This window comes from Sabethes cyaneus, chromosome 2 (genome assembly GCF_943734655.1).
Source record: "Sabethes cyaneus chromosome 2, idSabCyanKW18_F2, whole genome shotgun sequence".
Lineage (NCBI taxonomy): Eukaryota > Metazoa > Arthropoda > Insecta > Diptera > Culicidae > Sabethes > Sabethes cyaneus.
In genome coordinates this window covers 30697446-30712256 of record NC_071354.1, presented here as the reverse complement: position 1 = coordinate 30712256, position 14811 = coordinate 30697446, and the positions used below count along the sequence as shown (strand labels likewise).

The following is a 14811-nucleotide window of genomic DNA, read 5'->3' as shown; positions in this document are numbered from 1 at the left end:
CCCTGCTGGGAAAGTGTCAGTATATTCCATGTTTTCTTTCATCTTCTTCTTTCAGTTTCTGTAACGCTTTTAGTTTCCGGTTACAGTAGGCTGTTAGCCCAAGGTAGCCTAAGACGGGGCTACTATCGTAGGGTGGGCGACAACTAAGGTTGCGTAACCTAAACGGAAAACCAAAAAATTGACCACAACTGCATCAGCCGAAAGGGGAGAAGGAGCGTCCTTCATTAATTCATTCTTGATCCGACCATCACCTTGTTATCGCTGAGATACGCTCGCGCGACTCACGTGTCCAGCGGCGTGAGAAGACTGTTGAGTGTTGTTACCATGTCCGGCGATTAGAGAAACCCAAGGTGAAAAGGGCCTTTGTCGAACAACTTGAATCCCGAGTCTCGGAATTGCAAGCAGGAAGAACTGTCAAAGAGCAATTGACCGACATCAAGAATGCCTGAGACGCCATTACTGGATGAAATTGAAGCAGTCATCAAAAGTATGAAATTCACTAGAGCGCCAGGGAGAGACTGCATTTCAGCCGAGATGCTCACAGCAGACCTATCTTTGTCAACCCAGATGATGCATCAGCTTTTCAGCAATATATGGGAAACCGCAATTTTTCCGGTGGACTGGATTCAGGACATGTTGGTCAAAGTCACTAAAAAGGAAATCAAACTGAATACGGTGAGCGGCGTGGTATCACATTGCTCTTTATTATTCTTAGTGTACTCTGTAAGGTAATCCTCAACCGGATTCAGGAGAAAATCGACACAGAAATTCGAGATCGTAGGTCGAAGTGGATCGAACACAGGTTGAGGAAAAGAGCGAACGAAATATTCAGAGAAGCATTCGATTGGAATCCGTAAAGACAGCATAGAAGAGGCAGACCCAGAGACCCGAGCTTTAGGTCCTATTGCGGGTACGACATTCAAGTATCACATTTACTACAGTGGCGGCAATAAAGCAGAGTATGGAGTCGGATTCGCATTGCATGGAAAACAAATGAAGCGAGTCATATTAAGTGGAGGTTTATTGACGTTCTATGCGTGTTGAGGATTAAGAGCGAATTCTTTGACTACAGCCTGATAAATTTGTACAAACCGACGAACGACAAACCGGAGATACAAATGAACGGGCCGGAAGCGAAGAGTTCTTTCGTCCCGTTATTCGTAGAGAAAGCTTCCATTCTATCACACACAAACGACAATGGTCTGAGGTTAAGGGGGCATAGTACTTTTTCAATTTAAAAAAATCGAAATTTTTTTATTAATTATTTCGAAAGATTAACATTTTGACCATATGTGTTTCAAGTCATTTCGTTGAATTCCAAAAATTGACAAAGTTACAGCTACTTGTACCGCGCATGTCTGGAGCGATTACACAGCGAATAAAAACTTCAACGTCGTTTTTCTCGAAACCAGGTTTTGAAAGTCGGTACCATAAATATCTCAAGAACGGCTGAACCAATTCTCATGATTCTTTTTTTGTTTCAAAGCTAACAAAATTATCTAGTGTTTGACCCATCCTTTTTTCGATATTACAATTTTTGTATTTTTTAGAAATGTTTAAAGTCAATTTTTTCGGCTAAAAACCTTACTTTTATGTTTGAATGTCCGCCATTTTGTTATGCGTTCGAATTTTAAAAAAAGGATGGGTCAAACACGAGATAATTTAATATTCTTTCATGTCGTTTTGGAATTTTTCAATTCGGATAAGCCCCCCAGCGCCAATCCATGGTACCGCAAATCATGTTTTTTTCGAATGATCATGTTCAAGGAGCCGTGGGGGAGAGGGGAAGAGGTTCGCATATGCAAACAAAACTGCAAATATTAGTATAAAGTGCAATGTTTAGCAAGCAATAAACACGAATCGATTCGCTTTTCGCGTTGTCGAGAAAAAAATATTTGAAATAAGGCAAAAAATATGGTGTAAAAAGTACTATGCCCCCTTAATCAGCTGCAGCCAAAGGAGTGGCTATCGCTAGTACTTATTTTGCACGATGGAACATTCGCAAGCACACCTGGAAACTCCTGGAAATACCCTAGAGGCCTGCTCTGAGATCGATCACGTTTTGGTGATGGCCGGCACTTTTCTGATGTCACAGATGTGCGTTCCTTCCGGGAACCAAACATCGACTCAGACGACTATCTCGTAGTAAGCAAGATCCGCCCCCGGTTGTCCAGCGTCTTCAACTCGAGACTCACGAAGAAGACACGACTGAACAGTTGTTGCAGAGCACTCTCGTTCTGAAAAGTGATGAGTGGATCAGTGAACAAGTTGAAAGGAACCTGAGCGAGCAGTGGAAGCTACTACATTACGAGAACTGTTGAGGTACTACTGTTGCAGTCACTTCTAGTGGTTTGACTCAGAGTGCCAACCAGTGATTTTGACGAGAAGAATCGAGCTAGAAGTCATATACTGACTGCAATTCTGACACGCCGATACCGAAAAGAGACTTCATCGTCGTAAGAAACGCCAGCACTCGAATCGCGTTCTTGCGGAGGCGAAGAATTGCTTCGAGAGGCATGATGCGAGAAGCTTCTTTAAAACGACCAACGTAATCAGGAATTGGACCATACCAACTCCAGTTCTCAGGAAACGCGAAAGTTCTACCAGAAACTGAACGGATCCCGCAAAGACTTTGTGCCGTGAGCCGAAATGTGCCGGGATAAGACTGGCAGTATTCTGACGGACGATCGTGAGATGACCGATAGGTGGAAGCAGCACTTCGACGAACACCTGAATGGCGCCCAGGCGGAGAACCATGGCGGCGGGGAAAGTGATTTCGACGGTGCAACAAACGGGGAAGAGGTGCCAGCCCCAACGATAGGCGAAGTTAAGGAGGCCATCATGCAGCAAAAGAACAACAAGTCAGCTGGAAAAGATGGCATCGGAGCGGAGCTTATTAAAATGGGACCAGAAAAGCTGACCGTTTGTCTACACCGACTAATTGTTAGAATTTGGAATATGGAACAGCTACCGGAGGAGTGGAAAGATGGGGTTATCTGCCCGATCTATAAAAAGGGCGACAAGTTGGACTGTGAGAACTATCGAGCGATCACCGTTCTCAATGCCGCCTATAAAGTGCTGTCCCAAACATTTTCCGCCGTCTATCACCAATTGCGAATAGATTTGTGGGACCTTATCAAGCCGGCTTCGTCGAAGGTCGGTCTACAGCGGATCAAATATTTACACTGCAGCAAATCCTCCAAAAGGGCCGTGAATACAGAGTTCCCACGCATCATTTATTCGTTGACTTCAAAGCCGCATATGATACCACCGACCGGAAAGAACTATGGAAAATCATGGACGAGAACAGCTTCCCCAGGAAGCTCATCAAGCTGATTAAATCTACGATTAAATCTACACAGTGCTGTGTTCGGATTTCGGGAAGATTGTCAAGTTCATTCGAATCACACAGAGGGCTTCGTCAAGGTGATGGTCTTTCATGCCTGCTGTTCACGGGTATTATCGGCAGAACATCTGTGCCGGTGGCTGAACAGTACACCAGACTAAAGCGCGAAGCAGAAAAAATTATTGGGTTAAAGGTAAATACGTCTAAAACAAAGTACATGCTGGCAAGCGGAACCGAGGCCGAACGACACCGCTTAGGCAGTAGTATATTGATCGACGACGATGAGTTTGAGGTAGTCGATGAATTTGTCTACCTTGGCTCACTGGTAACGGCGGACAATGATACCAGCCGTGGGATTCGGAGGCGTATTATCAGCGGAAGTCGTGCTTACTATGGTCTTCACAAGCAATTGCGGTCGAGCAGACTAAGTCCCCGTACAAAGTGCACCCTGCACAAGACGCTTATTAGACCGGTTGTTCTCTACGGGCATGAAACATGGACAATGCTCTAGGAGGACCTGCCAGTGCTCGGAGTTTTCGAACGACGAGTGCTAAGAACGATCTTCGGCGGCGTAGAGGAGAACGGAGTATGGAGGCGGAGGATGAACCATGAACTCGCACAGCTCTATGGCGAACCCAGTATCCAGAAGGTGGTAGGTGGCTAAAACTTGACGGATACGATGGGCAGGGCATGTTGCAAGAATGCCGGACAACTACCCTGCAAAGATGGTGTTCGCCTCCGGTACCCGGTAGGAACAAGACGACCAGGAGCGCAGCGAGCAAGATGGTTAGACCAGGTGGAGCGAGATCTGGCGGAGAGTACTCGGTTCCGAGCAATTGGAGAGCGGTAGCCCTCAACCGAGTTACATGGAGAAACTTTGTTCAACAGGCTTTGTCTTAGGACGGCAAGCCACCTAAGTAAGTATTCGAGACAAGATTCTTATACCAATTGATAGAATAACATTTACTGAATATCGGAGTGCATTTTGGTCTTAATGAAACGCTACTGAATTTGAGTTATAGTCGCGAGAAATGAGTAAGTTGTTGCGGCTATTTTAGGCCCATTTTCTATAGTGGTGTCTATGTTTTTTAAATATCCGGCAGGACGAAAAAGTTATTTCTCAATACATTTGGGAGTAGCTCGACATTCCTCACGTAGATTGTAAATAGTTCCTTAGCTGCACCGTTTTCGAGTAATCGAAAAAAACAAACCTTGTAAAAAAAGACTTGAGTGTAAAGCAATCGCCCAAATAACTCAATGCGTGGTATTGCACGATCGCCCACCGTAATTTCTTAATTGCGCAATTAACAATCAAGCTTATTTTTGGCACATTGTTGGGGCTTATCAAAGGGTTATCGTCTACCAAAAACCAATTGTATCTATTTGAAGAAGCCTAAGAAGTTACAATCAGCAAACTGTACCATCCAAGGGCCTATTCGGGGGATTACTGTCTGTTCGGGTGCCCAAACGAGCAAATAAATTCTCAGCAGCACTTTTTGTAACAGCTAAAACTAATTTATTTTATTAATAAGGTTAGATGTTTCTACTATTTTACATCTTACTTTCCAATTTTCTCCCACGCTTACGAATCCAGATAGCAGATTTTCTTCACTCTCCTACTGTTCACTGCTTCCCGATATCTTCTGTGATTTTTCAGCAACTGTATTGCAATCAGTATCAAATTTTCCTTCTGTTTTCAGGTTTCCTACAGGTAAGTTTATCCTTCACTGGTTTTTTTACTCTATTTTTACTCACAGATTTCACGTCTAGAATGATATTTTCATACAATATATCACCTATTGACCTGAATAGAAACACTATAATTTTCATATTTTCTATAGTTTGACCAACAATCTGAATTAAATGGCACAATCACTTTCCGTATATAGATGCCGATCGTAAACAAACCTTTATGCTAGCTATGTAGCGAAAAACGAAAAAAAAAAGAGTTCAGCCGCGCCAACACTGTCCTTCAAAAACAGATTAAAAGAGAGACAGATGTATAACGTGATAACGGGTAACGTGTCGGTATTGACTACACACCGTCTCATTGAAGATAACTAGTTTTGCAGTGACAACAGCTTGCTACTAGCGCTGGTGTACATTGGATTGTTCCTATATACTAGCACCAGAAGCAAGTGGTTGTCACGTCTCTCAAAAACTAGCTATGTCAATACGATAGAAGAGTTTCAGGCACATCTGTCTCGCATATTTGTAGTAGTGTAAATAGAGGCTTCTTTTTATCCTCCGTGATATAGTAGCGTGCTGGAAATACCTTTCGGTACCTTTCAAACCTCTTATCAGACCGATAGTCCTATACGGACTTGAGACAGTAAATTTGCTTACTGAAGACATACGTGCACTTGCCGTATTTGAACGAAAGGTGTCGCGGATTATTTTTGGCGGAGTACAAACGGAAAGTGGAGAGTGGCGGAGGTGTATGAATCACGACGAATCTACAGGCACTGCTTGGAGAGATTCCCATTGTACACCTGGCGAAAGTTGGGAGACTACGGTGCACTGTCCACGTCGCAAGGATGCCGAACGACTGCACATTAAAATCCGTTCCCTTCAGGCACCAGGAATAGAGGGGCCCAACGTGCTAAATGGCTTGACCAGGTTGAAGCCAACTTGCGCGTGTCGAGACGCTTAACGAATTGGCGGCGAGTAGCTCAGGACCGAGTACAGTGGAGAGGAATTCTTGATACGACAAGAGCTAACCCGGCTCTCGGCTGGTAAAGAAGAGAATGGCAAAATTTTGACGAAATTACTTCGAAATAACTTCTACAAAACCGAACATTTTTAGATGAAAGCACTTGCATTCGACAAGGAAATCTTTCCAGTTTTTTTTATAATATTTTAAGATTCGCAGTAACCAGTAGAAACCTAGTAGAGATATGCTGTGTTGTTCGCGGGCATGTCAAAAACTGATTTTTTTTCCTCGCTTGAATCTTGAATCTGTCATGGAAATATTATGATAGTCATATTTTATCCCAAAACTAGGCTTTATTTCCAGTCGATTGGTGAAAAGAGGATGGATATCCGTCGAGAAAAACCCAAGTTATGGCCATTTCCGTGAAATCAGGGAATATTGGGAATATCCGAAACTATATAAGTATGGGTACGGATACGGAGTACGGGATTCCATACTCTTTTCACCGTTCGAGTGGAAATGAAGTCTAGTTTTTGGACGAAATAGGTATTATTAAATTGTTAAGACAGAAAAAGATACAAGCGATGCAAAAAAACAGTTTTCGGCATCTGGCTTCTGTGAATCTTGAAATATTTTAGAAAAAACTTGAAAAATTTCTCCGTCGAATGCAATTAGTTTCACCTAAAAATGTCTAGAATTTGTAGAATTTACGGCCGTCTGAATTTTGTTGAAATTTGACCTGTCCCAATCATTTTGTTTAACCACTGTACGTTGATTTAATCTAGGTCACCTTCAGGGGTTTCTGACCCAATAAACAATAGCCGTCATGATTTCTATATTGACTTGATATTCTTTTTTTCTTATGGGAGAGTATTATTATTATTGTTATAATTAATTTGTATGTAAATCAATCAAAATTGTTTTTTTTTTACTCACCATTAAACACCATCTTTTTGTTCATCCGTCTATTCCTAAAAATCTCAGTAACTCACGGAAATTCGGAACGTCCTAGAAGCAAAGCTGCACCGTTTCAGGCAACCAAGCCAGCTTATTTTTGTTTTGTTTTCTTTTAAATATGTTTGAATATATTCTCTCTGTCTCTTAGTTTGCATCGATAACGATATTCCTTGGATCTTTGTGACTAAAATGTCGTGAGGAGTTTGTAACAAAAAAAAGTAATAATAATAATAATAATAATGAGCCATAAGTATACGACGACGGATGTTACAATACTATAACAAATAACCTTTACAAATAATGAACAGCATTTTTTGGGTTGTTGTGGTTTTTACGAGGATATCCGTGCCTTCCGCCATCTTCTTGGTGGATGGTTGATTGGTTGATATTCACTTTGTTTGTTTTATTGTTTATTCCATAAGAAGAAGGTCTGGTGTGCTTTTGCTTTCGATTGCTTGTGGTTTTGTGAAATGAACATTCGGTTTCAATATTTAATTTGTATTATTACTCACCCTTCTTGAAACGATTAATCACGACGAACGAGGTGGTGTGCTTTTAAGCTAGGATGGTTGGTTAGAATGTGGGTTGTTTGTATTTGCTTTTTCAGGAGTTTGCTTTGCTATACTGATGATGATGCTGATGATGTAAATATAATTGTTCAACGACTCTTCGACTATTTTATAAACGAAATTGAGTATAGGTATAAACTTTACAGAATATTTACATTCTACGCCTTACAGCCTACGCCTGCTATTTGCTGTTTCCATATCAGATTATTGTTTTGTTTCAGTTTTTTCCTCACGGGAAAACTCACTCTGTTTTCGTTTTGTAACTCTCATACTCAGGCGATTAGCACTACATGTTAGGATTCCTTAGTAACAACAATTTGATGACTTTTGTTTTGTTTTTGGTTGCTTACTGTATGCATCCAATTGTTTGAGAATTTTACACACCGATTCGAATGAGTTTTGTAGGCTAAAAGTGCTATTCTACGGAACAAAGTTCTCGTTTACTGTTGGCTGCAAGCAAAAGAAGTAGAATTTTACCCTAAACTATGTCTGCTTTTGCTTTCGATTTCACGCGAAACAAAGCTTTAAAAATGTTTGTCGATGCAATAGATAATTGGAAATTTACTCCAATTCAAAATTTTCCTTTCGTTTGGTTGATTGAATTATTTACCAATTGTGGTGAGGAGAGAATGCGTGTATACGCGACGAACAGGCGCAGTATTGTGGAATCGAATAATTTTGTTACGGTCAGTTAAGTCAAGTCAAGTACCTGGCCAAAGAAGAAAAAATAAATAAAAACACACTGCACTCGTCGGTAGATAGATATTGACTCAGAGCCGCTTCGGTTAGAAGTTTTAATTTCAAAGGTGAAAACCCTACTTGAAAATTGCGCAGGCTGCCCTCGGTTGGCTGAACGGTTTTGCATAATTCTGGGTGAAAAAAAAACAAGGTAGTTTCGATTCCAAGTCATAATTGTAAAAGTTTAGAATTAACATAAACATTTCCACATTAAGTTTCAGTAGCTGCTATTCATTCATTTTAAAGCGTTCAGAGATAGTAAAACAGTACAGTCAAGAACATGAAATCAAAAGCATTTACAGACACTGGTAAAATTATTTTGTAGATGAAAACAATCTCCAACTTGTTGAATGATTTATTTACTGAACACACATGCTATGCTGCTATTGTTTGTTTTCTAAACATATATATTCCTTCGTCTATGTGTGTGATTTCCCTACACGTGCATAGGTTTCTGTATTTGGCTAAGTAGGCGTCGTCGAACGTGAGACATGCTATTTACTCGATAAACTTGCTGAACTAACAAACCAAAATAAAACAGAAAATCGACTCTTCCTATTAAGTACTATACTGAATACTGAATAAGTGATGAATTTTGTTGCTACCTTCTGCTGATATAGTTTAATAATACTAAAGAAATCGTTTGCTTACCGGATTCCAGAACAGAAAAAAATAACGCGAACAATATTTTGACGGTGGCTACTTTACATGCAATATTTACAAAACACAGTTGGAACCCTCGCAGGGTTATTAACCAGGTTTCTTAACCTTCCTCACAGTGTATCACAACTTTCAGTTCCCTCTTGTATGTAGCTGCTTAAAACAGACAATATCCATCCCGGTTCCGATGGGTCGGAACCACACTTACCCTCTCCTCTCCGATCGTTAGTTTACATCAGCACGCAGCATCGCCGCGATCGGGTACTATCACTGACAACGTCACTTGTGTTGCCACTGAACTTATTCATCGTCCCACTCGGTGTCCCGTTACCCTCGACCGTCGCCAGGGTCCCATTTCCGGTTGCATTGCTCAGCGTTGAGATGGCGGACTTATCTCCTCCGCTGGTGGCGCCACTGCCACCACCACCACCACCTCCGCCGTACTGCTGAGCAAAAGTGTGATGATCGGCGGACGAAACTAGCGCCAGCTCCAGCGATTGTCCACCGGCCCCATTCGTCAGGCTGCCCAGGCTTTGGGCACTCAGCAGCGATCCGTTCTCCGGACTAACGCTCGATCGGTTCTGCGAACGGTGCTTCTTCAGGTCGGCCAGCGTTCCTGCGACAGATGGATCTTGTGATTGGTGGGATGATAATATGCGGTTGAAGAAGAATGGCGTGCGTGAGTTTCGTTTTTTTTTTTTGAGGGGGGAAATGTTGATTTCGCGCGAGGGGAATTGTGAGGCGAATGAGGAGACGGAGAAAAGAAACAGAAAAAGAGACATTGTTTTTTTCTTTTGCTGGTAGGGTTTTACAGTATTTTCCATTAAACTACGAAATATTAAATGTTAGGTACTGTGGTTACTGGAAGGAACATTGGCTAGCAGAAGCAAGCAAGCTATACATAAGTATAAGCGTATTTTGTCTATGTTGTAGAAGCGATGGTCACTAAAAATAACACTTGAATGGAATAAGACCGCTGATATTTCAAAGCATGATAGATTCCTTAAAACACCACTTACAGAGAGGGTAAGACAAATTATCCATAATTCGTAGAAAAATATTGAAAATGGCAGCGTTCTTAGGTTACTTCCTTGTGGTGCAAAAGAACAATTTATATCCGTAAGATAATGAGCGAATCCGAACTGAGTCGGTTTTAGTGAACGAAATAACACGCAACATCTCTGGCACTAGGACCGGAAAATTAAGCTATTCGCCCTAAAGTAATGCTATTTTGGGTAAAACAACTTGATGTTGACAGTACTTAATGTTTATGGTAGATGGTTTAGAGCAAATAAAAGACGATAACGGTTTATAAATACACATTTGGGGAAAGCAAAATTTAAATAGATATTCGTTAAAATGAAATTCTAGCGCTCCATGCCGTGAAAAGCGGGACTGAATTTCCGAGAAATTTTGTCTGCGAAAATCTTCATCAGGAGTGTACCCTACTTAGCAGATAACCTTCAAACTTTTAACCTAATTAACGTTATTTCAATTCTAACCGTACAATTACGTGATGTGTGCATCGATTGAGGAGGAGGAGACAATTAATCCCACTTCGTTGTCGTCTGAAAATTATGCTGCCGGATTTGACTCTAATGGCAATGGGACATATATAGTAGACAAGCTATTCTCTGCCCAAACGACGAACACAACGACCGAAACAACGTTTTCCAGCACAATTGTATAGAGTACAAGTGTAATTCCAGTGTGTTCAACCAAGTTTCTCGAAGGCGAAGCCAACCCTGAAGCTAGGCAAAATTGAACTGAAATCAACTCAAATGAGCCAAAACTAATAAGATTTATTCCGGAGTTCGCTTTCGGCTTCTTCGTTTCGCACAGCTTAGACAAAAGTTGGCTCCGGTGGGTGCGACTACCGGTTGATAACCTTCCCATCCAACTGGTGCTACATGAAATGCTGAATTTAACTAATCCGATTGCCGAAACATTACCGGAATTCGACGGATTATAGGACAGCATAATATAACAGGAAAATTGAAAAGTTTGCGATTCATTTTGCATCTCATCTGTAAAATCGCAATAAACGCTGATGAACTCTCGTTTGTCCGAAGATACGAGTTGGTAAATTAAAATGACATTTATCCGATTGGCAACATATGGCATGCAACCTTCCCTCAAATGTGCCCGATAATTCCAGGTAACTCTGGCAAAATGACACAAATATTCAGGTGCAGATTTAACGCCTTGTCCCTGACGGAAACCTGCTTGATGATCGGAGATGAGTCGAGCAGAAGATAGAAAAGAGCTAATTTGTATTTTCTGTATTTGTATTAGCTTTTCAAAAACTTTCGATAGTACGCTTATCAAACTAATCGGGCGGATATTGTCAATAGAGTTAAGATGTTTCTTCTTGCGTAATGGTATAATTTTTGCACGTTTCCAGGCATCGGGAAAAACAGACGTCTCGATTATTTTGTTGTACAAATGCACGATTTGGTTGACCACTAATGGAAAAACGAGTTTCAAGAACCTTTTTGGGAAATTGTCCGATCCAGCTGCATTTGACATAATATCGTGAAAAGCTTTTATTACTTCATGTTCACTTACGGGTTGGAAATCCTTCTTCAAGCCATATATTTGAATGTACGTAATGATTGCTTTCGTTGGTAAAATGGCTTGCAAAATTTAGCATTTACCACACTGGGATCAAAGGAACACTCTTCACCACCGACTGAATTACCAACTCCAAGCTGCTTTAACTTTTTCCAAAGGCTGGTTGAAGACTCGTCAGAAGCAAGATTAGCAGAGCACTAAGGTGTTCGATTTTAGCTTTTCGTATAAGTGTGTTAGCTCTATTCCGTAATTGCTTATAAACCATATGGTGAAATCTCAATCATTACAGAGTTATTGAGACTTTTTAATATTTCGGTTCAATTTGCCTTGGATTAGCTCTAGTTTAACCCATTATGTCCTAGCGTATGAATATCATACCTCGTCTTCAAAACCTGTTTTCTGCTGAATTTCAATAGTTAGCATTGTAAATATATCACTACAAGAGAGATAAGACATCAATCTGATGTGTGTGTGATATAATTTGTCAGTTTTTGTCATTTCATCTGTATTTTCAACAGTGCAAAGTTGTGATAAATGGCGGAAAAAAAGTTGAAAAAATGGCGAAAAAAACTTTGTCACCAAAACGCAAGAAAAAGTCTACATTTAGTGACGAAACATTAGCTGACATGTAAATTGGTATTTATATGTAAAGTCTATTACAAAATTCGATAAGAAATCTGTAAAAACTTTGTAATTTGTTTGTTTGAAACTGAGCCTATGAAATATTAAACCTGCGATATTTTGGCCTTGAAAGCATTCCAAATGACGATTTTGCGTTTCCCGACACATTCGAGCCATGATATAATAGATTACAGAGTTTCACTTCATTTGGTCCAAATTTTGGTATACCCGGGTCATAATGAGTTAAAAAGTATGCTAGCTAGCTCAAATCCGTTGTTTTCATTCGAAAATTTTATACTGAAAATTGTAACAGCCTACTTCAAGAAATTTAATAACTTTTCAGAAGCAAAAGCTTTGAAATAAGTTTTCCTCAAGGCGTTTTGATCGAATTTCTCCTTAAAAAGCGTGATAAAATTGATTGCTAATATCTACCATTTTAAAGCTGTAGTATCTGAAAACTGTACGCATTCATACATCACGCATAGCACACTAAATCGCCACGTGCGATGGACACGGTCGAACACGTATTAAAACAACGACAAGAACAACAATGTTTTACATAAATTGAGGGTTCGCCTCCACTTTTGCTTGCATAATTCTGCAAAATTCAAACCGGTTAGGTTTATGTTTATCCGCAGGCAGCAGCTCTTGAAGCTGTAGGTAGTGTGGAAAGGGTACATTTTTACCCGGTTCAACACGCTCCCCACCTTCCAGTTTGACATGATTCTGTGGCGCACCTTGACTTATGCTTGTCTTGGGATCGTTTCGCACAATCCGCAAAACTTCATAGCCAATTGCCGGTGCTGCTCTCCGCGAAGCCTCGTTGAAAACAACATTCCTTCTCGGAAGTGACACAGCGCGTCATCATTAAAGTTCCAGAATTAAAACAAAACGATAAATCTACAACCATACTCCCGCTGCGCTATCGTTGCTTAACAATAATTGTTAAGCTAATTATTAGCGACGCCATAGCAAAAGTAAATGCTCGTGAGTTCTCCGGAGAATACATTTTGATGGTGCAATCGTTTTCAAAAACGTCATAGAGAGACCCGAGAAGTATGTTTCGTTGTTGTTTTCCATACGCGTCGGACTGTATCTGTCGCACGCAGTGATGTAGTGTGCTATGCGTGATGTATGAATTCGTGCAGTTTTCAGATACTAATTCAACACCCAAAACGATACGTTTAAAATTAAATTGACATTAAACTAAAATAGTTAGCCGTTTCACGCCAAAGAACGAAATGTAGAACGGTACCAGAGCTTCAAATTGGTAGATAAAAGCAATCAACTTTTTTACACATTTTTAGGAGAAATTTGATGAAAACATCTTGAATAACACTTATTTTAAAGCTTTTTGCATCTGAAAAATTACTGAATTTTATGAAGTAGGAAGCTTAAAGACAATTTTCGGTACAAAATTTTCTCAGCTTTCGAATAAAAGTACCAGGAGCTATCAAGCATACTTTTTGTATAAGAACTACTAGAACTAACCACATTAAAAATAAAAATAATAAAAAAAATATATTTAATGACTTTGTAATGATTGAGTTTTGACCATTTTTTTCACCAAATGTGGTCCTTTATCACTCCCTGAAAAATTATCGTTATCTAACATCATGTATAAGGTCTAATATTTACAAAGAATCTAAATATAATTCGAAATTACATCAAGATTGATACATCTGGCTACGGGGGCCTTACCAGTTCAATCCAACTAGCGAATTTTATTCCTTTTCGCTGGGTTGACACTATCACTCTTTTTCCTGGATATTTCTCTTTCTTTTTGTGTTGATTTTTCTCCTTTTTCTGTCGATATTTTTCTATTTCCGTTGATTTATCTTTCTTTTTTGTCGATTTATCTCTTTTTTTCTGTCGCTTTGTTTTTCTGTTTTTCTGTCGATTTGCCTTTATTTCTGAACATTTCTATCCCTTTTTTGTCGATTTCGTTCTCTTTTTATGTCGATTGCTTTCCCTTTTTCTGCCAATTTCTCTCTCTTTTTCTGTCGATTTATTTCTCTTTTTCTGTTGAATTCTCTCTCTATTCTGTGGATTTTTCTCTCTTTTTCTGTCGGTTTCTCCCTCTTTTTCGCAATGTTGCGAATCGAGCGAGAAGTCAACGATGCCTACTTACACGCGAGAGAGGATGAGAAGCATAGCATTCAACGCTTACACCGCTCACGTAGGCGTAAAAGAAACAGCCGCCATTGCTGTATGCAGACATTCTGCTATCCACACACTCGCGCACGCACACCCTCACATCGTCTTCCTGTATAGCTTATTCACGAGTCAATAAACAATCAACTTCTCGTGAAGTTAGTGGCGCTCTGGGATACAAATTTTGCATTACTTTTTCTTTTGTTCATCTTCGTGCTCGATTCTACTCACGGGCGGGAGTGCGAACCCTCGCAAGTAATCGGTATCTGCAGCTTGGACTTCAACAACAAACGAGAGCGACGACTGTAGCTGTTGACTAAACACACACTCGCAAAAACTTGTTGCAGTGCATGAATCAATAGGAGCGAGAGTCCAAAAGGGATGCTTATGCCGGCGTGTTTGTTAGAATGAGTACGCGTGTGTGAGGAAATTAGACCACACGAGTGTGGGCTTCGCAGCACTGCTTTTTCTGTCGACTTCTCTCTCTTTTTCTGTCGATTTCTCTTTTTTCTCCCTTTGTTTCCGTAGATTTTACTCTT

At 40.3% G+C, this 14811-nt stretch overlaps 1 protein-coding gene across 4 annotated transcripts in view; it reads right to left on the bottom strand.

The window, feature by feature from the left end:
* Positions 1-7066: 7066 nt before the first annotated feature.
* LOC128738433 (protein phosphatase 1 regulatory subunit 16A) overlaps positions 7067-14811 on the bottom strand; it is a 301989-nt gene continuing 294244 nt past the window's right edge. For 3 of the 4 annotated variants that reach the window (XM_053833554.1, XM_053833557.1, XM_053833556.1), the window contains one exon: positions 7067-9554. In XM_053833554.1, the coding sequence (XP_053689529.1) occupies positions 9154-9554 (401 nt within the window). In that variant the 3' untranslated portion in view covers positions 7067-9153. The remainder of the gene's footprint in view (positions 9555-14811) is intronic. The other variant, XM_053833555.1, reaches the window with a different exon arrangement.